This window comes from Phaseolus vulgaris, chromosome 8 (genome assembly GCF_000499845.2).
Source record: "Phaseolus vulgaris cultivar G19833 chromosome 8, P. vulgaris v2.0, whole genome shotgun sequence".
Lineage (NCBI taxonomy): Eukaryota > Viridiplantae > Streptophyta > Magnoliopsida > Fabales > Fabaceae > Phaseolus > Phaseolus vulgaris.
In genome coordinates, this window is record NC_023752.2 from 24,578,678 (window position 1) to 24,603,917 (window position 25,240).

The window sequence follows — 25,240 nt, forward strand, 5'->3', positions numbered from 1 at the left end:
TGGAGTTGATAAGACTCTAGATCTTTTAAAAGCAAAATTTTGTTGGCCACACATGAGGAAAGATGTCCAAAGACATTGTTCTAGATGCATATCATGTTTAAAAGCCAAGTCTAGAATAATGCCTCATGGACTCTACACCCCTTTGCCGATTGCAAATGCTCTTTGGGAAGACATTAGCATGGATTTCATTTTAGGACTTCCTAGGACTGCAAGAGGCCATGACTCTATCTTTGTGGTAGTGGACCGTTTTAGCAAAATGTCCCATTTTATTCCTTGCCACAAGGTAGATGATGCTCAAAATATTTCTAGACTCTTCTTTAGAGAAGTGGTGAGACTCCATGGTCTCCCTAGAAGTATAGTATCCGATAGAGATCCCAAGTTTATAAGCCACTTTTGGAAAACTTTTTGGGGCAAACTTGGAACAAGACTACAATTTTCAACTTCTTGTCATCCTCAAACGGATGGCCAAACCGAAGTAGTCAATAGATCTCTTGGGACTATGCTTAGGGCTATCATGAAGGGCAACCATAAATCTTGGGATGAGTATCTTCCCCACATTGAATTTGCTTACAATCGAGTAGTTCACAAGACTACTAATGCTTCTCCTTTTGAAGTAGTATATGGTTTTAATCCTCTCACACCCATGGATTTGTTACCTCTTCCTAATCAAGATTGCTGATCTTGATCCCCTCAAGAACACACAGCCAATCTCAGCAAACACAGAAACGAAACTTGTTTCACAGAGTACAAGGATTACACTTGTTACAGAAGATAATCTGAAATCAATACAAGCAGAATCCTATTCCACAAACTTTGATCAATCACAAACTTTCAGCAATCTCAGCTCTTTGAAAAACTCAAAAACTCTTAGCAAAAACTTGTCAAAGATTGATTCTCAAATCTTTTTTTCTGAATTTATTCAAAGATGTAGTTTGTTATCAAATCTTAACAAACTCTTAAATTGCATTAAAAGATTGGTCAAAGCATTTAATGACTGGAGCGTAAGCAGTTAAAACATTTAAAGCTCAGTCAAAGATAAAACAGTTTTTCTGTTATGGTCCCAAAATAAACAATCGGTTGTTTCCTCGAATCAATCGGTTGTTTTGGTTTTAACAGCTTAACCATTTGAAAAACAGTTTTCAAATCTTTTCTCAAAACATCTAAGTTTAAACAATCGGTTGTTTCGAAAAAACAATCGGTTGTTTTAACTTAGTTTGAAAACATTTTACTTTCACAAAGATTGAGAATGCCTATGCTTTAGATTCGATCAAGGGATGGATTACAACACTCAAACTACCCCAAAACTAGACTATAACAGCACAGCAACAGCAAGCACAGCCAAAGCTTCATCATCCTTCAAAGGGTTTGGATTCTTCAAAGCTTGAACACCACTTGGTTCAACAGTATTTAATTTTCATAAAGCAAAACAGCCAAAACAGATTTGTGAAAACAGAGGATTCTGAAATCTAGAATCAAAACAGAAAGATATACTTCAAAAACACAATGGAATTAATGTGATGGAATTTGTGTAGATCTAGCACACAAATATGAACTCAAACTAAAAAGAAAAATGCACCAAAGGATCAAATCAAAACAGAATTCAGATTAACCACTCAAATCAAAACAAGAAACAAATAAATCAAGAAAAGTACTACTAAGATTTGTTGACAATTTTTGGAATAACATGACTTGACAAAACTTATAGATTCAGAAAATAAAAAGACTCAAACACATCATATGAACCAAATAGAAATTCAAGCAAGACTCAAATATCCTAAAACAAAAACAGCAACACAATTCACCATGGATCCTACACAAAAATGGCAAATAAGATGCTCAAGCACAAATTGAACAATTCTACCGATTGAAATGCTTAGAAGAGCATCCAACTCAAATTAAAAATGTAAAACAGCAAGACAACTTGAACAAAATATGAACAACCTGAAAATAAGAAGAACTCAAGCAGAAAAATACAAAGAGACACTTATCCCTTGAAGACCATAACTCTAGATACCAAATGATGGCATTGAGCTCTTCTCTTTTGTGATTTTTTGGTGGTTTGCGAAAGCTTAGTGATTTGTTGATGGATCAAGGCCCTCCTAGGAGGTGTGGCTCCCTTGGAGGTGCACGAGAGTAGGGAAATTGAGGGAGGTTCGGCCAGCCCCCTTTGGTAGGTGAAAGGATTAAAGATTAAGACCTAAATCTCAGGCAAGGGAGTAAAGTATGGCTCAAGTTTGGCAGCATAACAATACTCAATTTAATCTTGAAATACGTGAGGTTGGCTCCTCTTTTTATAGGCTAAGGAGGACCTAAAATGATGACCTAAATGATGAGCAAATGCAAGCCAAATGAAATGCAAAAGAGTAGCACATGGAGGCACATGGAGCACATGGCACATGGGTGCACATGGCCTCCTAACTTGCACATGGACGTCCTAGATTAGTGGAGAGCTTCTTGAAACCGTAGCTAATCTAGGTTAACTCTTCCTTAATCCTAATTTGCAGAATTTAAACAAAGGTTCATAAGGCTATGCTATTTACACCACAAATAAGACTAAGCTACACTTTGTGGGTGCCCTCTATGCAAGGTTGGTCCTAGACGCTCTCTTGGTTGCCTTTCATGCAAGGTTGGTCCTAGACGCTCTTTTGGGTGTTGGGGCCTCTTCCATCAGCAACACTTGCTTTCATCAAAGCATTGGAAAAGTTATAGTACAAGGCAGTCCAAATGAGAAGAAGAGGTGGAAAGATATATAGTCAGAGATGTTTTGAAATTGCTTGCCTTTTGGATTTAAGAATCTGTTATTTTTTCTGATCATGGATCATAATTTGGTGTTATCCCTAGTATCACTCTATGGACATTGGACAAGGTATTACTCACTTGTGGGCAGATATTTTTGTGTGTCCAGTTTTAATGAGACACATCAGTATCTTGCCTAGTATCATGGCGAGATTGTAACTTTTGTTTTTAAAGTGCTTCCATCCAGGGTGGGGTATTCTGGATGTAATTATTCCTAGAGTCTACAGCAGGAAGTGAAAATGTTAAAGAATACTAAGGAATCAAAGATATTGGATTTTGGCCTTTCATTTACCAATTGGATGAAAAATATGATTGTGTATATAATTTTGAAAGAGAATGTGTTTCTGATATGATTGCAACCACTCTGAAAAATATGATTGTGTATCTATTAGTTTCATCAAAATATTTTAGCTAACTGTTGGTTTTTATGTGGCAACAGTTCACCTTCTATCAAAATTTACTATACTTAGATGAAATATTTCATGCATTGTTTGATTGTGTGTTTATAATGATTAATGTTGATTTTTTGGATGTGACAAGTGTAAGTGATCATTATGTTAGTCTGAAGGAGTTTATTTTATCATATTTTGAATGATATTTAATTTTTTTTATTCGTGTTTTGTACTCAATAAGTTCATGTTGGATGACCTTATATTTTCACCTCAGGGTTAAGATGATTTCATTTTTCTTCAAGTTTTTGCGTTTAATAATCACCTACTTGAGGTTATATTGAGTTGATAGTGTCAATAATTAGTTACTGAAGAATATTCTACCTGATTATTGGATTTATGAATAAATGTTAGAAGAGTGTCATAGGGAAAAAGACTAATACTTTTTCATCGAACAAGTTAGGCTATTCTTATCAGAAAACTCCCCTTCACAGGTTGAGTTAAATTCTCAAGATCACCTCCAAGCTAAGGCATCATTGGTGTTGCCTCCAGGCGGAACAGTTTTTGATGACATTTTACCTCCTGGATTTGAGGGAACTCATACTTCAAGTCAGTTTGAGATTAAGCCATCTCAAATACCAGTTATTAAGTAGATTACTCCTCCAAAGGTAGTTTTGTTTTAGTTCTCTATTAAGCATTTTTTCTCTGTAATTTTTAGTAGTATCCATATGTTAAAATAGGTGAAAGAAAAGTTAGAAAAAAGTGGTTCCATGAATTTGTCTTCGTGGTTCTTCCAGATTGTGCTAAATCTCACATACCAAGTAATGTGTGGGGAAGAAAGCAAAGTTTGTGTCTCGTCTGTGTCTTGTATTATAATTTTTTATTTTTAAAAATACATTTACAGTTATTATAAATTGATTTAGAATACAACTATGCTTATTAATCAAATTCAATATAATTTTTTCTAAAAAAACAAGTATATGATTGATTATATATTAAAAGAATTTTTCAATATATATATAAATCAGGTTAAATCTATTTGTAATTAAATGTTTAATTTAAATTAATCTAGAAAGTCTTGATAATATGTTTCTGAAAAAAATAAAACAAAATTTTGTATTTAACGCTTATATGCAAAGTGAGTCAAATAACAATCTATAAAGAAAGGAATTAAAATAAAAGTGGGCGGTTTTACATATTTAAAAAAATTATTGAAATAATAAATAAATATTATAAATTTTCCAACATATACCTGAGCTGGGAACAGAGGAGGAAGATGCTGTATTCTGTTTTTCTCTTTTCTAGGTATCTGTAGTTACTATCTCTGCATGGCAACCTACTTCTTCATTGTTAGTGATCCATAATACACAGAATTTCATCCATACTATCCATTTCTTGATTATTTCCATTTGGTTTTCATCTTCATTACCTCATGTTTTGTGGAACTGCTTGGGGCTTCAACTTTTTTCTTTTGACCAGTCAAAACTCAGACCAAGAACAGGTTTTGTTACTTCAAAATACAATTCTATATTTTATATGGTTGAAGTCAAGCCTAGTCCCACAATTATTGTTTGGCACGATGTTTGTTATATATGTTCTCACTTCTAAAACACAAGCACTTGTGAAGCATCAATAATGTATGAGGAAAGTGCACTCATAACAGACATCCAATGGAAAAGCAACTCAATGCAGAATATAAAAAAGCTGATAATTTAATATGCATATATAGCTGTCAACTTAGACTACAATCAACATTCTCAAATCTCAAGTCATCATTTGACCTCCTTACATCAATAAGATACATACAAATAGAGACAACATTTTCAATTTCTGTTTTGTTGGTATAAAAAAATCATTGGCAACTAATCAAAACCATTTTATATATAACTTCCAAAGTAATTATTATTACATAGTTTATATATATATATATATATATATATTCCACACCATAGGTTGGAATGAACAATAGAGATTCAATGGCCAAAACAACTCACATAGCAGCAATTTCAATCCCTGCATTCAGCCACCAAGCCTCCATTGTTGAGTTCTGCAAGAGACTCGTTCATCTCCATCACCACTTCCATGTGACCTGCATCTTCCCTACCATAGATGCACCTCTCCCTGCCACACTCACTCTCCTCAAATCTCTTCCTTCCAACATCAACTACACTTTCCTCCCTCCCATTAACAAAAAAGACCTACCTGAAGATGCTCCCTCAGCAGTGCAAATCCAACTCGCAGTGTCTAAATCCATGCCACATTTCCAACAAGCACTGGGGTCTCTCCTTTCAACCATGTCTCTGGTAGCTTTAATAGCGGATCCTTTCGCAAACGAGGCGCTGGAAATAGCAAAGGAGTTCAAGCTCTTGTCCTACATATACTTCCCTCCTTCTGCCATGACACTCTCACTGTTCCTCCATTTGCCAGCTTTACACCAGCAAGTTTCATGTGAATACAGAGATCACAAAGAAGCCATCGAAATTCCAGGGTGCGTACCAATTCAAGGCCGCGACCTTCCCGAGCATTTTCAAAACCGATCTAGTCTTGCTTATAAGTTAATTCTGGAGCGCTGCAAGAGACTCTCTCTTGCTCACGGTTTTTTAGTTAACAGCTTCTCCAAAGTTGAAGAAGGTTCTGAGAGGGCCTTGCAGGAACATAACAGAGCCAACAGCACTAACAGCAACAATTCTGGTGTGTATCTGATTGGGCCAATTGTACAAACGGGGTCCAGCAATGAACCAAAGGGTTCAGAGTGTGTGAAGTGGTTGGAGAATCAGAAGGCTAATTCGGTTTTGTACGTGTCGTTTGGAAGTGGAGGCACACTCTCTCAGAAACAGATCAATGAGTTAGCTTTTGGGTTGGAGTTGAGTGGTGAGAAATTCTTGTGGGTAGTGAGAGCTCCTAGTGATTCGGCAGATGGTGCTTACGTTGGTGCTTCTAGTGATGACCCTTTACAGTTTTTACCAAATGGGTTCTTGGAGAGAACCAAAGGAAGTGGCTTTGTTCTTCCTTCTTGGGCTCCACAGACCCAAATCCTTGGTCACGTTTCAACCGGTGGGTTTTTAACTCATTGTGGGTGGAATTCGGCACTTGAGAGTATTGTGTTGGGAGTGCCGATGGTTGCTTGGCCTTTGTTTGCTGAACAGAGAACGAATGCGGTTTTGTTAACTGAGGGTCTCAAAGTGGCGTTAAGGCCAAAATTTAATGACCATGGCATAGCTGAGAGGGAGGAAATTGCTAAGGTGGTGAAGGGTCTGATGGTGGGAGAAGAAGGAGATTTGATTCGTGGAAGAATTGAAAAGCTCAGAGATGCAGCTGCTGAAGCTTTAGAAGAACATGGGTCCTCCACAAGGGCACTTTACCAATTTGGCACTCAGATGGAGAGCTTTGTGGGACACTCCTAGTGTAAATTGTTTGCCTCTCTGAAAGGAAAAAGGAAAATGAGGAAGCACCATAAACAAACATGGCTTCAGTTGACACAGTTTGACATTTCAGTTCTGCTCTCTCTTCCAGAGCAAAGTATAAATTCAATCTTTTTTTGAAGGATGTTGATGAGAACAGATAAAATTTTAATGGACTAATGATTATTTTTGTTCTGCATATAGGTGATAATTTAATTTGGAAAAACATAAATTTAATTTGATTTTAGTTTTTTTTTAAAAAGTAACATTTATATTGTATTTGAAGTTTTTGTCCATTATTTAGTTCTTAAAACTATGATGTTTAAGAATTGTTGTGTCGATAAATTATATTTTTCAAAGATATGTGAAGTTAAGAAATTCCTGTCATTATCTTCAACATAATGACATGACTATGATATTTTATATGTTTAAGAATTGAATAATATCTTCTTTTTAGAACTAAATTCTCACTATTTTACATATTTAAATATTTAAGAACCAAAATTATTTATTTGAGATAACAGTTATTTAAGAACCAAAATTACTTCTTTGAGGGAACAATTGAGTTAAATTACTTATTTGAGGGAACAATGAAGTTACTTCACGTGATCGAAACAATGATACACAAGATAATAATTTTCAACAAAAATATGGTTGAGGAATATGTGAAAGGTAATAAATATATTGAAGAACAAGAAGATGAAAGATGTTATGAAGTAATCCACTTAAATAGTGGTAGTGGGGAGAGTGCTCGGAATTTAAGTCCAAGCAATTAGGTCAACTCTTTTTTGGGCAATTATGGACTCAAAAGGTGGGTCATGAGCTCAACGCAGATGTTGGAAGATAGCTCGAAAAAGATAATTAAAATAGAAGGAATATTCTGATTGTTTATAATACATATGCTAATTAAATACCAATAAAAGTTGTTGAGAATAAAGTAGCTAGCACCCGATAATAAAGGTGCATGTGAACAAAATGTTTTATTGTTGTTAAGCACCCGAGAATAAAGGTGCACGTAGGCAATATATTTTTCTGTTATGATTATATGTTTTCTATTGAAATTATATTCTCCCTGTTGAAATCTTGCTCTATTGAGATTAGAGAAAATCGTTGAAGGGATATCTATAAAAGGGGTTTGAGACCCCTAGTAAAGGTACGTTGTTTCTGAATACTTGAAACTGAAATTGATTTGATATTTTTGAATGCCCTCACTGACTTGATCGTCAGAGTGTGATCAACAGGTAGAGCCCCCTTTGTCCCAGTGGAGCACAAATTAGAGGAAGAACCTGCCCATTCAATCTGTTTGAGGTCAACCGGCGAGAACATTTGGCACCACCGTGGGGATTGATAAAACCTGATCACATCCACATTTGCGACTGAGCCTTCTTACGTGATGAGAAACAGAAGGCAAGGCCTGTTGGGATCCAAAGGAAGTGATGCCCCCGCTTTATAGCAACTCATGGAGGCCATGAGGACCCTCCAAGAGATGAATGAAGAATATCGAAGAAAGCAAGAGCTAGTCTAAGAGGAAGCCAAGGCGGAGCAGGAGCGGCTATGAGCAGAAGCCCGAGCTGAGCAAGAGCTCCTACAAGATCGTCTGATGGAAGAAATCAAAACCTCCCGGATAGCTATGGAGGAACACGTGCAAACTAATGAGGAGTTGCGCAAAACCAATGAGGAATTGCGGAAGAGCCTGCACCGACGTTCCACTAGGGAACATTCTCCGAGCTTGTCAATTAGAGATGACCCCAAGCCATTTTCGTAGCAAATCATGGATGTGCCTGTGCCTGTGCCACCTCATTATATCACACCAAAAATTGCCCTCTTATCTGGCGTAGAAGATCCTAAAAATCATCTCACAACATTCAAGGCTCAAATGATCATCTCTGGAGGATCGGATGCCATCCGATGTATGATGCTCATGGGTACTTTTACAGGTACAACCCTCCAATGGTTTAGTGGAATTCTGAATGGCCACATCACCTCTTTCCCCCCAGTTCTCCAGGATGTTTAGAGAACATTTCTCCGCCAACAAGGTCAAACCAACCGAAGTTGTACGACCTTTTCAGCGTCAGACAAAGGGAGGGAGAGGCACTGAAAGACTATCTGAATAGGTTATGTGCGGTCACAATGAGACTTCAAACACACGATGAAGATATGATGGTCGTCGCCTTCGTCCAAGGGATGACAGCAGGACCATTCAACAATTTGTTAATCAGGAATCCAGCAGAGACATTCTCCGAGGTACCATGAAGAAAAGCAGTTTTCACATATAACTGTTCCAGCTCCAAATCATACAAGGCAACTAAAGCAAGTAATATACGTATTGAAGTATGACGAACAACAGGAGAAAATACTTCACTGAAGTCAATACCTTCCTCTTGATCAAAACCTCTTACAATAAATCTTGCTTTATTCCTTGTACTCTCAACACTAGGGATCCCTTCTTTTCTCTTAAAGATCCACTTACAACTAATGACTCGTTTTCCTTCTAGTAACTTCACCAATTCCCATGTTTCGTTTTGAGAAGACTCTCAACTTCTTCTTGCATAGCAACAATCCACTTTGTTCAGTCATCATTGAAGATAGCTTCAGAGTAATTCTTGGGTTCACCTTCTTCACCCATTCTTGTGCAACAGTTAAAGCATAAGCAATGTTGGCAAATTCTGCAATTAATCTTTGAGTTGGTTTTCTTGGTCTCTGTTGTGGAAGTTCTTGAGCCATAGACCACGGTTGTGGTAACCCTCTTCGTTGAGGTGGACATTGCTCATGTGGACTCAAATGTTCATTTGTACTCACAAACCTAGCAATCATAGCTTCCTCACTTTCTTCTAATTCAATTTTAAGCACAAGCATCTCTAGCTCCTTATAATATTCATCCACATTTAGCGTGCCTTGTTGAAACCGTTGGAGTCTCAACATGAGGTCTTTCCTAAAATGTGGGGGCACAAATCTAGCGCGCATGTGATCCTTTAAAGAGTTCCAAGAGTCCACGGGAGGACCCTTGTGATAGATAATGTCCTTTACAACACCATGCCACCATTTCATGGCATAATCACTAAACTCTAAGGTGGCTAGCTTAAGCTTATGCTCATCTTGGATCTCAAAAATTTGTTCACACTTAGCCTCCCAATCTAAATATACATTAGGATCACTAGAGCCATTAAAACAAGGAAGCTTGACCGAAGGAAGCCTAGACTTTGCATCTTGGTAGAAGCCATTGTCGTAGTGTTGTCTTTCCCCTTGGTGATGATGTCTTTGTCCATGAAATTATGGTGGATTTCTCCTTCTCCTATGCTCTTCTTCACGGCCAAAATCATTTGAAGAGGCTCTTGTTGAAGGTCTATGTGAATGATGCTCATCATGAATAGAAGGAGATGGTCTAGCTTGTTGCACCTCCATCTTTTGCATTTTCTCTTCCAAGCGTCTAATGGTTCGTTGTGCTTCATGTAATTCACCAAGGATTGAAGCTTTGGAAGGAGAATGCTGCTTATAGGATGCATCACTTGAAAATCCAGCCATGTGTAATTAAAAACAGCAAACACACAAAAACAGTAAACAAGTCAAGAAACAAAATTAGCAAAAACAGTGAGCTTGGCAATGAAAGTGCCGAAGTGAATTTGGGCAGAAAAAAGGTCACTCTCAAAGAAATAATGTCCTTGCACCAATCTGGTCTTGAGGTCTTGGAATCCTCAAATGAAAGATGTCAAAGCAAGCACACCAATCTCAAAGCCAACCACCACAAAACCAAAGAAACAATAAAGACAATCAAGAAAAAGTATAAGCAAAGAAAGGCTAGAACTAAAGGAATACTAGATGTTTGACAAACACAAAGATTAATGAACAAAAGACAAGCAAGAAAATTAAAGAACTCAATGAGAAAGTAGGCACACAAAAGAATACTTAAAGAAAAGCACTAGAGTAGATGAAGAAAACAAAAATTTAGCTACTGGAAAATATTTTTATTTTTTTTATGCAAACTGTGCTTGATGTTCACTGATTTAACTGGAATGATATAGAGCGAACTGGATTATGAAATTTAAACCACAGAAACTTCAAGATGTTAACTCAATAATGGCACTGGAATCACGCAAAAACAGTAAGCCAATTAATTGAGATAAATTTTTAAAATCGCTGTCAGATTACCGTATTTTTTTCGGCAGAATTGTACACTTTTTGTATTTTATTTATCATTTTTTGTGTACTTTGAATTTTTGAGTAATTCTTTTTTCTATGCTTTTATAACAATTTGAATAACAGAATTTCAGAATTTTCCAGTGAGTAAATCAATTGCAATAAAGAAAAACAGTAAGCACGTTTTCAGAAAATAGAGGAATCCTAATAGGAATGAAAAACAGAATTATGAACTAGCAAAGACATAATGGAAAATGATGTATAGGAACTTGTATAGGTCTAGAATACAAGCATGAACTCAAACTATAACAGAAAATGCACAAAGGATCAATATCAAATTCAGAAAAATTATATGACACTAAAGCAAGAAACAACAAAAGCAATAAAAGTACTACAAGAAATGATGACAATTATGGAAAAACAAGACTAAGACAAAACTTGTATGGATTCAAAAAGGAAAATACTCAAACATATGATAGGCACAAGAATTAAAACAGCAAGCAAACTCAAATAAGCCTAAAAACAGAACCGAAAATTGCAAGAAATTAAAAGAGCTCTTGAAATAAAGTGCTACACAACTCAACAATTAAACAAGAACACACCTAAACTCTTGATACCACATGATGTGATTCCAATAGCAAAGAGGAGAATGATTCTTGACATTCTTAGGAATCAACTTGAGTTGGACAATAGTTAGGCACTTTCTCTTAGAATTGGATCAATGTTCTAAGTCAAGAACTCACCAAAACTAGCACCAAATCCAAACTCATATGGAAGTTCCAATTATAGTCAAATTGAACCGATTAAAATGAAAGAAGAAGTAATTGCACCGAATAGAATTAGCTAAAAACTGAAATGAACCGAACATAAAGGCTGGAAATGAATAAGAACAACAAAGAACAACAAGGAAACAAAGGCACCGAACCAAAACAACTTAGAATTGAAAACTGCCGAACAAAAATTCAAGAACAACAAGCTAAACATGAACAATTGAAAGAGAAGGAAGGAAGGAGAGGAGAAAGCTCATGAAGATGGATGTATGGTTGGATGATCACGCCACTAGAAGGATGGAGACTCCTAGATGAGTGTGCAAGCCGCCACTTGAGGTAACCATGGAACCATCAAGATAAGACTAGTGAAGAAGGCACAAAACTCTCCAATGCTCTCTCAAAATTTGAGTATAGTTTCTTTAGTCTAAATTCAAATCTGAAATGTACAAGGGCAACACCTATATTTATAGCCTAGAGGTGCTGAAAATCAAACTAAAAGAATTCAAAATTCCCTCCTAAAAGCTATTAGAACCGGCGCCTAAACCAAGCATGAGGAAGGTGTGACCTCTTCTCTCACTTTGGCACCTCCTTATTTACTCCTACACCTATCTACTAACGCACCCCCCCTCCTAAGACTCCTAACTAAAGACTAAAAGATGATTTAACAAAAGAGGTTTCTAATGTTTCCCTCTAAGCACCTTCAACCAAAGAAATTACAAAAAGAGTAAATAAACGTCCCCTAGCTCCTAAAGCCTTGAACATGCTTCTTGTAAGCCTTTGAGGTGGGCTTTGGCCTCCATGGGCGTCCTCCATTTAAGCCTCTACCTCTTCTTGATCTTAGTGATTGGCCTCCATGTCCACTTCAACTTGATCTCCATCAGTCTTCCTCATGAGCGGGTGTTTTAATCTCAAACTCCACCTTCTCTCGAGCATCTTCCTGGTCTCCTATATCAATTGAGGAAATGACAATATCTTTTACATAAGAGAGCATAGCATTTTCATTAAAGGTCACATTCCGACTTTGAATTACTTTGTGAGATTTTGGGTCATATAAACGATAGTGTTTAAACCCTGAGCCATAACCCAAGAAAATGCATTTCTTAGCACAAGGTTCTAATTTTCCCTCATTTACATGAGAATAAGAAAGGCAACCAAATCTTTTAAGATTAGAATAATCAACAGGGTTACCTGACCAAAATTCTTCTGGAATGTTGCAATCAATTGATCTGTTAGGAGAGTGATTTATCAGATAACATGTCGTTGAAGCCGCTTCAGCCCAAAAAGATTTCCTCAAACCAGAATGGGAGAGCATGCAACGAACTCTCTCCAGAATAGTTTTATTCATTCTTTCTGCAATCCCGTTCTGTTGTGGAGTCCTTGGGATGTTGAGGTGTTTGAAAATGTCTTCCTTCTTGCAAAAATCATTGAATTCATTCGAACAAAACTCAAGGCCATTGTTTGTCCTTAGCCTGTTTATCTTCTTGCTAGTTTGATTCTTAATCAATAACTTCCACTCTTTAAAAGTGGAAAATGCTTCATTCTTATGTTTGAGAAAATACGCCCAAAGTTTTCGTGAGAAATCATCAATAATTTTCATCATATAACGACATTTACCTTTGGAGGGAACTTTTAACGGACCCCAAAGATCCGAATGAAAATAATCCAAAGTACCTTTGGTTCTATGTATGGCTTTAGAAAAACTAACATTTTTCTACTTACCAAAAATGCAATGTTCGCAAAAATCAACCTTTCCAGTACAGTGGTTACCAAGGTGACCCTTCTTCTTGAGGATTAGAAATCCCTTCTCACTCATGTGGCCTAATCTCATATGCCACAACTTGGTGTTATCTTTGTTGGGTGAGGCAACAGCTGCAGAACCTGTAACTGCAGAACCCTGCAACACATACAAACCATCACATCGAATTGTCTTTAGTAACACAAGAGCTCCTTTAGACACTTTTAAAACTCCACCTTCAGCTGAGTATCTACACCCATGAGATTCAAGGGTGCCTAAGGAAATGAGATTATGTTTCAACTCAGGGACATATCTGACACCTGTTAAAGTTCTAACAATTCCATCATGTGTCTTGATTTTGATTGTTCCTTCACCAACAACTTTGCATTGAGCATCGTTTCCCATCAAAACAAGACCATCATAAACTGGTTCATATGTGGTAAACCAGTCTCTATTGTGAGACATGTCAAAAGTACAACTAGAATCAAGAATCCATTCATTTTTAGACCTTTGTTCAGTGTTGGAAGCTACAAAACAATCTCCATCAGATTCAGTTTCAACAATATTGGCTTCGACAGATTTTCTGGTTGTTTACCATTTCCCTTATCTTCTCTATCTTACTTATTTTTCAATTTACAACATTATGAGATCTCGTGTCCCTTTTTCTTGCAGTAACGACAATATTTGGAGTTCTTGCTTCTAGATTTTGACCTGGATTTATATTTACTGTTCCTACCTTTCTCTTGGTTTCTCCCTCTAACTACTAATCATTCACCAAAACTTCCAGAATGAATTTCAGTATAATTTTTCTTTGGCTAGTAAATTATTCTTGACATCATCAAAGCTTAAGGTAAGATAATTACCGTATAACATAATTTCTTTGAATTTTCGATACGAGGGTGGTAAAGAAACAATAAGTAGAACAACTTTATCCTCATCATCAATTTTAACATCCAAATTTTCCAAATCAATTATGATGGAATTAAATTCATCAAGGTGAGATTGGATGGGAGTACCTTCGGACATTCAGAGTGTAAAGAGTCGCTCCTTTAACCGGAGTTTGTTTGCAAGACTTTTGGTCATGTATCTCCAATTTACTCCATATGCCTGTTGCAATTTTCTCGTTGATGACCTCACGCAACACCTCACGGGACAAGCATAACTGGATTGCAAACAATATCTTTTTATCCATCTCATCCCACTGCTCCTCCGTCACAGTGGTTGGCCTCATCATTTTACCTGTCAGAACTTTCTTTAAACCATTCTGGGTGAGAACAACTAGCATCTGGACTCGCCAGGTAGCAAAACTGATTTTACCATCAAATTTCGCAATATCGAATTTCGACATTATTGAACAACAAATCTTGGTTGAATTATTGAAAAGCTCTGATACCAATTTGTAGGGATATCGTGTGTGGAAGCGTGATAATTTCAACCAAAGATTATGAGAAATTAAAGTAACAGAAAATGAGAATGATACCATAATTTTTAGGCGGAAAACCCCTTTAAATAGAGGTAAAAAACCACTGACAAGAGAGCCAAAACTTCCACTATAATGGAACTGGGAGTACAATGAATTCCTCTCACGCTAATAGATAAATAACCCCAAAACAAATTCTCTCTATATGGGTTAAACACTTACACCCAAGAGAAGAAAAATAAAGAGTATATGAAAGGAGAGAGGAAGCAAGTGTATGTTGTTGGTTTTGTTGTGTTACATTGCTTTAAGGAAACCACTATATATAGTGGTTCTAGGACACAACAAAAAAAAAAAATAATTAATTGAGAATGGTAAGTAACCTCCCTTTGATAACAATTAATTGTGAACGGTAAATAACCTCTCTTTGATAACAATTAATTGTGAACGGTAAATAACCTCCCTTTGATTACAATGAATGCTCCTTCAATTATGCTAAAAAAAATGAAAAAGGTGATTCATATCCAAAAATAAAATAAAATTTCACACGATATAAGACAAAATATTCATACTTTACATTTATATTATACTATATATTAAAAAATATAAAATAATATAATTAAAATAATAATATATTGAATTGTAAAGTGGAATATTGAATTTTAGTGGTGAGACATATGGAGACTCACCCGAGGTGCCATGAAGGGACAACCAAACCTTTATCATTTGTCCTTTACGAAAACAACTTGGTAAAAATTGTTAAAGGGTCTTCATTAGTAGGTTCTAGGTAAGCAGCACTAGCAAAATTATTTTGGTCCTCTAAAACCCATAAGAATCTTTTGATCACTCAATTCCAAACCCAAAGCTACCTCACTGATTTGTGAATATTCCACCACTTCCAAAAGAAACATATAGCAAATGAACAATGTGGTTGCTCGTGTAACCATCTTAAATACTCATCAATTTAATTTTCCCATTTTCAAACTTTTCCAAACCTCTTATAGCACCTTTTTTATTTCTAAGGTGAATGATCCCATCAGCCCCAACCACTCCTTTGGTACGTTCTAGAAGATGCTCCTAAACTTCACTTGATCGATTGTGATTGCATCCGGAAGGTCTGCCCCAACACAACCTGGTAAGTGTATAGGTCCTGCTAAGTTGTTGAACTCACCTGAAATATGCTCATCAATTTTTGGCATGTGAAGAAGCAAAGACATTAAGAAGATAGTAAAACTAGGTCAACGAATTGAATTCCTTTGCAAAATCCATCGCTTGAAATGGAAGAACATCTAACATCAACGCAGTTACAGGTTGATGGCAGGGAATGAATAACAACGTACCCTCCTGGTGGTAATAGTTCTTTTTGAATTGGAGGAAGAAAATTGAAGTCTACGAATGGAGGAAGGGTTTTAAGATAGGCTTTGGAAGATCATGGCGATGAACTAAGTTAGGAAATGATGCATGTGACATGAAAATTTTGGTGACGCTTTACAAGTCTCTTGCTGAATTCATTATTGGGACCAGATAACTGAAACCAGGACTTTTGAAACAATTGCAATGCGATTAGTTTTTGTCATGAGAACAGAATATAGATGTTAAACGTGCTCACAAATTCTTGAAATCTGTGTTATTATGCATAGCTTTCAAATTATCAGAGGGATGATGATGCATAATGCATATCCACACCAACGGTATATCTATATCTATATCTATTATTTATTACCTACTTTGTCTTTTTCTTTCTTTAGCTTTATGGTTTCACCCAAATCTTAAGTTTTATATTGGCCCTGGACGTGGCTTTGATTCGCTCTACTTTCCTAAAACCTTGTGCTTTCAAATCAATAATTTATACATGAATTAATTTGTAGCATGGTCATTTTGCAATATCTAAGGAAAATAGAATACTAAAACAAAAAAGTGACAAGCTTGTTCATTACAAGGATTATAAAAAATTAAAGAAACTGAAAATGAAAATTGGTATAATTTAATAAGATTCATGTTATTATTAGTATTAATATTAGTTCATTAAACTTTGTTAAGGTTGTTAGACCATTTGATATCATAAACAATATGAAAGTTGAAGATCATCTAATGATGATATAAAATTGTTCGTCTTCACTAGTTTGTCTGTCTTATCAATGTGTATGTCATCATAAAGCCTATCTACTTAACATTTCGAGCTCAATTACAAAAATACTGTTCATGGGTGTGATTTACAAAAGTAGTTATAATAATTATATTTATATATCTAAAACTTTGTATTAACATTATTTTTATTTGAGACTTGTGTGTTAATTGAGTGAATGTTTATTAAAAGAAAAAGTTCAAATTATAGAAGAAAATTGAAATAAATTAATAATTCAATTGAAACATATTAATCTTATTGTGTTTCTTCCTTCATTATCCCTTATCATAATATATGATATAGGTGGATTAGAATCCCTTAATTATTGAATTGTGCATGAAGTGATTTGAGTTTGAGACCGATCACATTTTAGGAAGGTACACACCTCATGAAGTCACGAGTGATGCACGAAGTGAATCAAGTTTCTCATGATTCGAAAGGGTATATATCTGTCTTATGCCCTTAAGTAGCTTGAGCATGTGGTCAATGTGTCCTGAACAACTTCTGAAATTGGGAGTTATCTTTGCAAGAAATGACTTAAAAATAACATCTACCCTTCTATAATCAAACTTGAAATTCAAATTAAAACTAAACTAAGATGTCTATGTTATGTTTCAAAGATACATCTTCCAAACCACACAATCACCGTTAACTACCTATGTATCAGGGATAGTTAACTACTCAATCCAGGAAGAAAACAAACTAGGAAAAGCACAAAGCACAGCTAATAGGAAAACAATTTAAGAAAAAAACTAGGTTCCTAATAATTCTCACTCTAATTTTCCCATTGACTAGTCAAATGTGACAAGGTTTGTTTTGAAGAACCATCTTTCAGTGCATTAGCAGCAGAATGAAGAACCATCTTGACCTATTTCTGCGTCCATCAAGGAGTTTATGACCTTTGCAATTTCCTCCTTTTCCACTATGCCATCGTCGTTAAATGTTGGCCTCAATGCCACTTTTAGTCCATCGGATAACATCACTGCATTCATCCTCTGCTCTGCAAAGAGTGGCCATGTTATTAGAGGCACTCCCTCTAGCACACTCTCCAAAGTCGAGTTCCACCCACAATGGCTTAGGAACCCACCAACTGAACTGTGACCAAGCACTTGCACCTGAGGTGCCCATGAAGCCACAACCAAACCTTTCTCCTTTGTCCTTTCCAAAAACCCTTTTGGTAAGAATTCCAAAGGGTCCTCCTTTGCAGCCTCAAGGTAAGCACCACTTGCTGAACTGTTTGGTGCTCTCAAAACCCACAAGAACCTTTGACCACTCAATTCCAAACCCCAAGCTAACTCGTTGATTTGGTGTTGGGAGAGTGTTCCACCACTTCCAAAAGAAACATACAACACTGAACAATTTGGCTGCTTGTCCAACCATCTTAAACACCCATCAGCCTCATTGTCTGACCCTTTCTGTGTAATCGGTCCCACAGGGTACAATTTGATCTTCCCATTTCCCCGTTCTTCCAATGCTCTTATAGCACCTGATTCCATTTCTAAGAAGGTGTTGATGATAATCCCATCTGCTATAACCATTGCTTTGGCACGTTCAAGAAAACTCTTGTAAGCTTCACTTGATCGATTTTGGGTTGGTGCAGGAAGATCAACTCCCAAGAGTGGTACACAACCTGGTAACTTTATAGGTTCCGCTAGGTCCTTATACTCACCCGAAACTTCCTCATCAAGTTTTGGCAGGTGTAAAAGCAGTGACAATACCATAGCTGAACCAGGACAGTAAAAGTAGGACAAGGCGTGGAATTCCTTTGCAAATTCCAAGACTTGAAATGCAAAAACATCAGCCACCAATGCGGTTAAACGGACTTTAGATGACAAGGATTTCAGAACCTCGTGTATTGATGGCAGAGAAAGAATAACAGTGAGTTGAATTAGGAGTCCCACGTATACTTCTTGGGGAAATTGTTCTTTGCTGATTGGAGGAAGAAAGATGGAGTGAATGTTTGAAGGAAGAGTCTTAAGGTAGGCTTTGGAGGATTCTGGGGGTGACCCAAGTGAGGGAATGATGCAGGTGACATGAAAATTTGGGTGAAGCTTGAGAAGTCGCTTAGTGAACTCAATTATAGGGACCAGGTGGCTGAAACCAGGACTTGAAACAACAGCTATATGAATTGTTTTTGCCATTGAAACAGACCAAAGACTAAGGTTTGTTTGTCTCAGAAAATGTGGTAAAAGCTAAAAATGATGCTGTCTTTTTGACCATAAGAGTTATAGTATAAATATACCAAATCATTGGCTTTCTGTTATCCACGAAGCAAACCTTGCTTTGGCTTTGAACGTTATTATCTTTCAAAGTGGAGGATGCGATGATGTAAGCACATATGCACTAAATCGCCTTTATATTATCCATTTTTTAATTTCCCACTTTGTGTTTATAGCTTGTACTTTTCTCTAGCTTCACGTGGTTGACTGAAACTTGTTTGTGTCTTAATGGTTGCAGACACGACTTCTCTTCCTACTGCTTGGATTGGATAGTGGAAAATTGAAGGTATGGATGAGTGAAAGTGTTTGGATATGAGAAGAAAACCGGAAAAAATTATGAAGAAAGTTGAAACTGTTTGGATTAGGATATGCTAGAGTGGATGTGTGAAAAAAGTTGAGGGTGTTTGGATTGAAATATACTAGAATGGATGTGTGAAAAAAAGTTTATTGAAATATGTGAATGATTTGATGGGTGTAAGAGTATTTTATATTATTTTTAATAGTGTAAGTTGTAAGATTACAAATTTACCTTTTATAAAAGAAATAAATAATTATTAATGTTGTTCATATTTTAGTTCATTAAAATAAATTAAAGTTTTAATTATAAATAAAATAAAAAATAATGTAAAATTCAAAGAAATAAAAAAATAATTTTTTATATTTAAATATAATTTCAATATTTTCCAATTTATTAATTAAAATTAATTTTTTTAGTTAACTTAATTTATTTAGATAATTTTAATATTATTCATAGTTAAAAGTTTAGTAAGGTTCTTTGAGTCTTGTTTTGTTCCTTTTCTTGATTGTCTTCTATTCAAAAGTTTTGTCATATCTCTTTTCTAACTTCGGTTTATCATTTCTTGTTTTAAACTTTTCTTGATTGTCTTTTCTTCTTTCCTAAAGTTTTGTGGTAATAATACTTTGAGCAAATGTTGTTTGCTTTGGCCTCTTTCACTTGAGAGTTATCCAATCATAGATATGAATCAAGAAGTTCTCCAAATTATCATGGTTATGATGAAGAAACTGAATGGAGGAGGCTATATTATGAAGATAGGCGCCAAAATGTGATAAAACCTTATTTACCATTTGTAAAATTGCCTAGTTTTAGTGGAGATAGTGATCCTAATGTGTATTTAGGAAGGGAGGCTAAGGTAGAACAAATTTTTAATGTGCATGAGGTCAAAGATGACCAAAAGGTAAAATTAGCCTCCCTAGAATTCTTAGACTATGCCATGCAATGATGGCATAAACTTGTAATGGACATTGGGCTAAACAAGAGACCAACCGTGTTTTCTTGGGATGATTTCAAAGAATGCATGCGCGCTAGATTTGTGCCTCCACAATATAGGAAAAAACTTTTGTTGAAGCTCCAAAGGCTTCATCAAGGTACACAAAGTGTGGACGCTTATTTTAAGGAACTTGAAACGCTTTTAGCTAATATTAACATGCATGAAAGTGAAGAGTCCAAAATGGCTTGCTTTGTAAGTGGTCTAAAAAGGGACATCCAAGATGTGGTAGAATTATATGAGTATACTTCTTTAGAAAAATTGGTTCACCTTGCCATCAAGGTAGAATCCCAAGTTTCCAAGAAAAACTCTTTTAAAAGTTCTCATAATGATGGCTTTTACCACACATCTTGGACAAATAAACACAAAACTCTTTCAATTTTTCCCTCTAACTTTAAAAAGGAGTCCACTTACAAACCAAGGGATTCTAAACCCTCACCTTAAACTCCTAAATCACCCACCAAAACCTCAAGTAAAAAATGTTTTAAATGTTTAGATTTTGGTCATATAGTGGCTGATTGTCCAACCAAACGCACCATGATGGTTAAGGGGGGTCAAGTAGTAAGTGAAAATAGTGATAATTCTTCTAGGTCTAACTCCCTTTCCCTTCAAAAGCCCCTAGTGATAATGATTATGAAATACCTTGTGAAGGTGACTTATTGATGATAAGGCGAATATTGGGAACAATTCCAAAACCTTTGGATGATACCCAAAGAGAAAATATTTTCCGCACCCGCTGCCTTATCAACAACAAGTTATGTTCCTTGACTATAGATGGGGGTAGTTGTACTAATGTGGCTAGTACAAGAGTTGTGGAAAAGTTAGCCTTAACCACTATCTCTCATACCAAGCCCTATAAATTACATTGGCTGAGTGCCGAAGGAGAAATCATAGTAAATAAACAAGTCCTCATAAACATTACAGTAGGAAAGTATAAAGATGAGGTTTTATGTGATGTTGTGCCCATGGAAGCAACCCATATTCTTTTAGGAAGGCATTAGCAATATGATAGACATGTTTTACATGATGGCCTATCCAAAATGTCTTTTTCCTTCCAAGGGCGCAAGGTTACCTTAAAACCCCTCTCTCCCCAAGAGGTTCATGAGGACCAAATAAAAATGAAAATTAAAAGAGAAAATGAGAAAGAAAAAGAAGGAAATGATAAACCGAGTTACAATACCTTATCAACTAAATCAATCATGTTGACTCGTGCTATGCCTCAACTTGCGCCTCCAAGGTGTTCTTCTTCTTTGTCTTTTTCATTACCCAAGGTTCCCACTTCCACACCATCTTGGTTAAAGAATGTTAGGAATGATTTTTACATACCTCCTAATGGTTTTCACCTTTTAAGAGGACTTTTTCCAAAGAATATTATCATTCCCAAACAATCTTTTCCAACATGGTCTGTCTATAGGACCTCTTTTTCTGAACTCTCAACGCTTAAAAATGTTAAGTCAAGTTTGCCTTTCTTTTCTTCCACTGTCTTATTTGATAGCAAACTGAATTTGTTGTATGCAGGAGTACTAAATTCGTGGTCGGATTCTCTCCAACTTGGGGGGCATGATACGACCCACATCCATAACAAGATGACCATGGATGCCAACCTTGAAGGTTCATCTCAACAAGCAAAAGAAGATTCCATCAATAAGAGGAATGGTCAAGGACCAAAACACTTGAAGTTCTTCTTATTAGTGGTCTTAACTTTGAGGCCCAAGCCCAATGATGTGAGTTGACTCATGAATAGACACTTTCAAAAATTAGGATCAAGATTCTCCAACAATTCAAGAACACAACAAGAACAATAAACCGAATGAAACTAAGATACAAACACACTAAATCAAATAGAAACCCATGAACATGAAGATGAACCGATTGGATTGATGTAATGAAGCAATTAAACCGATTAAAATGAAGATTAACAACAACTATCGATTGAAAATAGCAAACAAACAAGTTCTACCGATTAGAAACAAGAACAAACATTAAGACATGTTTTAGAGTTTTGTTATGACATGGAAATGAAAGAAGAATATGAAAAGGATGAAGAAACTTATGTGGCTGTTGACATGGGAATGGTCACGCCACTTGAAGGATGATTGGCTCCAAGATGAGTGAGAGTGCCGCCACTTGAGAGTTCCTAAAACCCACAAGATAAGACTAAGAAGAAGGAGAACAAGTCTCACAAAGAACCCACTCAAATTTGAGGAGAGTAACTCTACTTTCTATTTCAATATCAATGTTATATGTACAATAGCCAAACACCTCTTTATATAGTGTAGAGGGTTGGTCATATGAAAAGGCATATGAAAATGCCGCCCAACAAGTTACTCCCATTCTAGAAAATGTGACTTTTCTACTACTTCCCTTTTTATGTTCTATTTTAAATCTATTCTAAAGATATTACAAAAAAAATATTAATTGGGCTTGGGCCTCATTCTGAGAAGACTAATAAGAATAACTTCAAATGCTTTGGGCCTTGTCCATTTCTTCTATTGATGAAGTCTTTATTTGCTTGTTGAGATGACCCTTCAAGTATAGCAACCTTGGTCATCTTCATGTATTTTTGGGTCACATCACCCAACAAAAGCCCAAGCCCAAACTAAGGCCCAAGCCCAAAACATGATTTCATCATCCATCATGTCTTAGAAAGATTACTAAGAGCAAGGGCACAAGCATAAGTATATGAGCTTCAATTGATGTCTCTTTTTGTAATTTCTTCAGAGTAGTTTTAAATATAACATAAAGGGAAGGTGTGGATAGGAGTTTAGGGCTTATGAGAAGAAAAAGCAAAGTCACACCTTCCATGTGAAGTCACACCTTCCATGAGACTTGTTCTCGTCGGTTGACTTGAACGACAGTCTTTGGCCCGCCTGTCTCCACCTGAGAATCGAACTTTCTTGGGTTGAAAGACTTCTCACCTGCAAAGACAAAGGGCGCCTTAGCGGTCGTTTGCACTTCGACGCTCAATTCAGTACTGGGGCAAAGACACAGTAAGTGAATAAAGTAGTTTCAGTCTTAGAAACGGTGTACCTTACTAGGGTTCTTACCACCCTTTCTATAGGTTATAACTAGGGTTACTTCTGTTCTGTTACCCACATCTAGGGTTCCTAGGAGAACGTCCTTGCGCCGCTATTACACAATCTTAGCGTAATCTGGCACATGAGACTTCCCTTTACTGGAGTGCAACGACTAACAATATGGCCGCCAAGGTACCAACTCATGCACCAATGTTGTAGGGCCATCTGTTCTATGGGTGCCCTAAGTATTCAAGTGCCATGCATGCGGTCTTCCCTTAGAAACCCTAACCCTAACGGGCCTCGGCGCCTCCAAGGAACACTTGCTTGTGTCGTACCCGAATGTACCATACACACCTCATGCATGATCCTCTCGTGACTTAGACCTTTTCTCATATCTGGGTGTTCAACTGGTATCGGATATGATTAATCGGACCCTCCTTACGTGGCCCACCATTACTATCAGACATTGATGTTCGATGTCTTTCTCTGGCGCTGATGTTTGAGGTCCTTCTCTGGCGTCAATGACCAAGGACTGGTCAGTACAGAAGCCCCCAAGTCTCAAGTTGTAACTTGCTTCAGTGAAGAGACTAAGTGATCGCCCTTGGAGACCTACGTGGCACTGGTGATAGGACGTGAACAGTGCACCGAAGTGACATCTCACCATACTTTTTTTATCAGCGTACATGTGGTAGGATCAACGGCTAGGGCTTGTTGTCGCTTTTGCTCCCTCGTATACGTTTAAACCCCTTAACCCCTACGCTCCCTTCACTGTTTCATTACTTCACTTAAGCATTTCCCAAACATTTCTCGTTCTCGAAACACTCTCTCTTCTTCTTCGAAAACTTCTACCTTCGAACCCTAATTTATTCAAAGGTACGTTCTTTAATTCATGATCACTCTTGCTTTATGATTCTGATGCTCATAACATGCTATAACTGCTCTGGGACTGTTTATGTTTTCTGCATTTTACGTTTTCTCCGTTCTTCGTTTTCAAGTCTCTGTTTTTATGGTTTATTAAATCACACCATCATCTTCTTCTAAACCTTCGTTTTTCTACTTTTCTCCTCTCCCTCTTTAGTTTTCTTAACGAGATGGCCAAAACCAAAACCACATTGAACCCTCCTCCTTCTTTCGATTACCAAACCCTCTATCACTGGGCTTCTCAGGACCTCTTAGCAGAGACTTCCAAATTCATCTGTAACAAGGATGTAATAACGTACAATGAGGGTGAGGCTGATGAAAAGTATCGTGTGTTTGGGAGGGAACACGATGCGTATGTGTCGGTCCAGCCTTGTAGGGAAGGCAAACCCGTATGCATCGATGATCGCGCGAACCCTGAAAAACCCTTCTTCTTCATGTGCTCCACAATCTTCCAGCGGATCCAGCTTCGCTTGCCATTTACGGGGTCCGTGCGCGCACTCTTTACTGAAGTTAACGTGGCCTCTGCTTAGCTGCATCCCAACAGTTGGGCCTTTGCTATCCTTTGCAACCACTTCGGCCATACGTCCTCAGTGGACATCTTCTTGTACTTCTTCGAGGCGAAGAACTCTAGCAAGAGACCGTGGCTGAGTGTCAACGGAGTGGCGGGGAAAGTTCTTCTAACTCTCTTCCAGCAATCCTACAAAGGCTTTAAGAAGAAGTTCTTTAAGGTATGTTGTAGCGTGCACGACCCTACCTTGCTGGATGGGTTCCCACTCTACTGGGTGGAGAAACCTGGACTCAAGAAGCCAAGGAGTCTGGAGGACTTGAGCCCGCCCGATCGTGAGGTGTGTGGCTTCCTCTCCAGCCTGGGGGTGGTGTTCAACACTGCTGACTTGATAAAAAATGAGTTCCATCTTAAGTTTCTGAAAGCCCATATTGGTACTTGTCTCTGCCTTTACCTGCCTTTGCTTGTGTATTTGTTGCTAGTTGCATGCTGCGTGGATTTTAGCTCCTTATGCTTTGTTGCCTT

General features: G+C 37.0%; 1 protein-coding gene and 2 pseudogenes across 1 annotated transcript; 1 reads left to right on the forward strand and 2 right to left on the reverse strand.

Annotated features, from left to right (window-relative positions):
• Positions 1-5,046: 5,046 nt before the first annotated feature.
• Positions 5,047-6,785, forward strand: LOC137827278 (hydroquinone glucosyltransferase-like). The gene has a single exon (XM_068633564.1). The coding sequence runs from the start codon at positions 5,144-5,146 to the stop codon at positions 6,587-6,589; it is 1,446 nt and encodes a 481-aa protein (XP_068489665.1). The 5' UTR covers positions 5,047-5,143; the 3' UTR covers positions 6,590-6,785.
• An 8,934-nt stretch (positions 6,786-15,719) lies between these two features.
• LOC137824806 (hydroquinone glucosyltransferase-like) lies at positions 15,720-16,219 on the reverse strand (annotated as a pseudogene).
• A 1,104-nt stretch (positions 16,220-17,323) lies between these two features.
• On the reverse strand, positions 17,324-19,031 carry LOC137827281 (hydroquinone glucosyltransferase-like; annotated as a pseudogene).
• Positions 19,032-25,240: the final 6,209 nt, after the last annotated feature.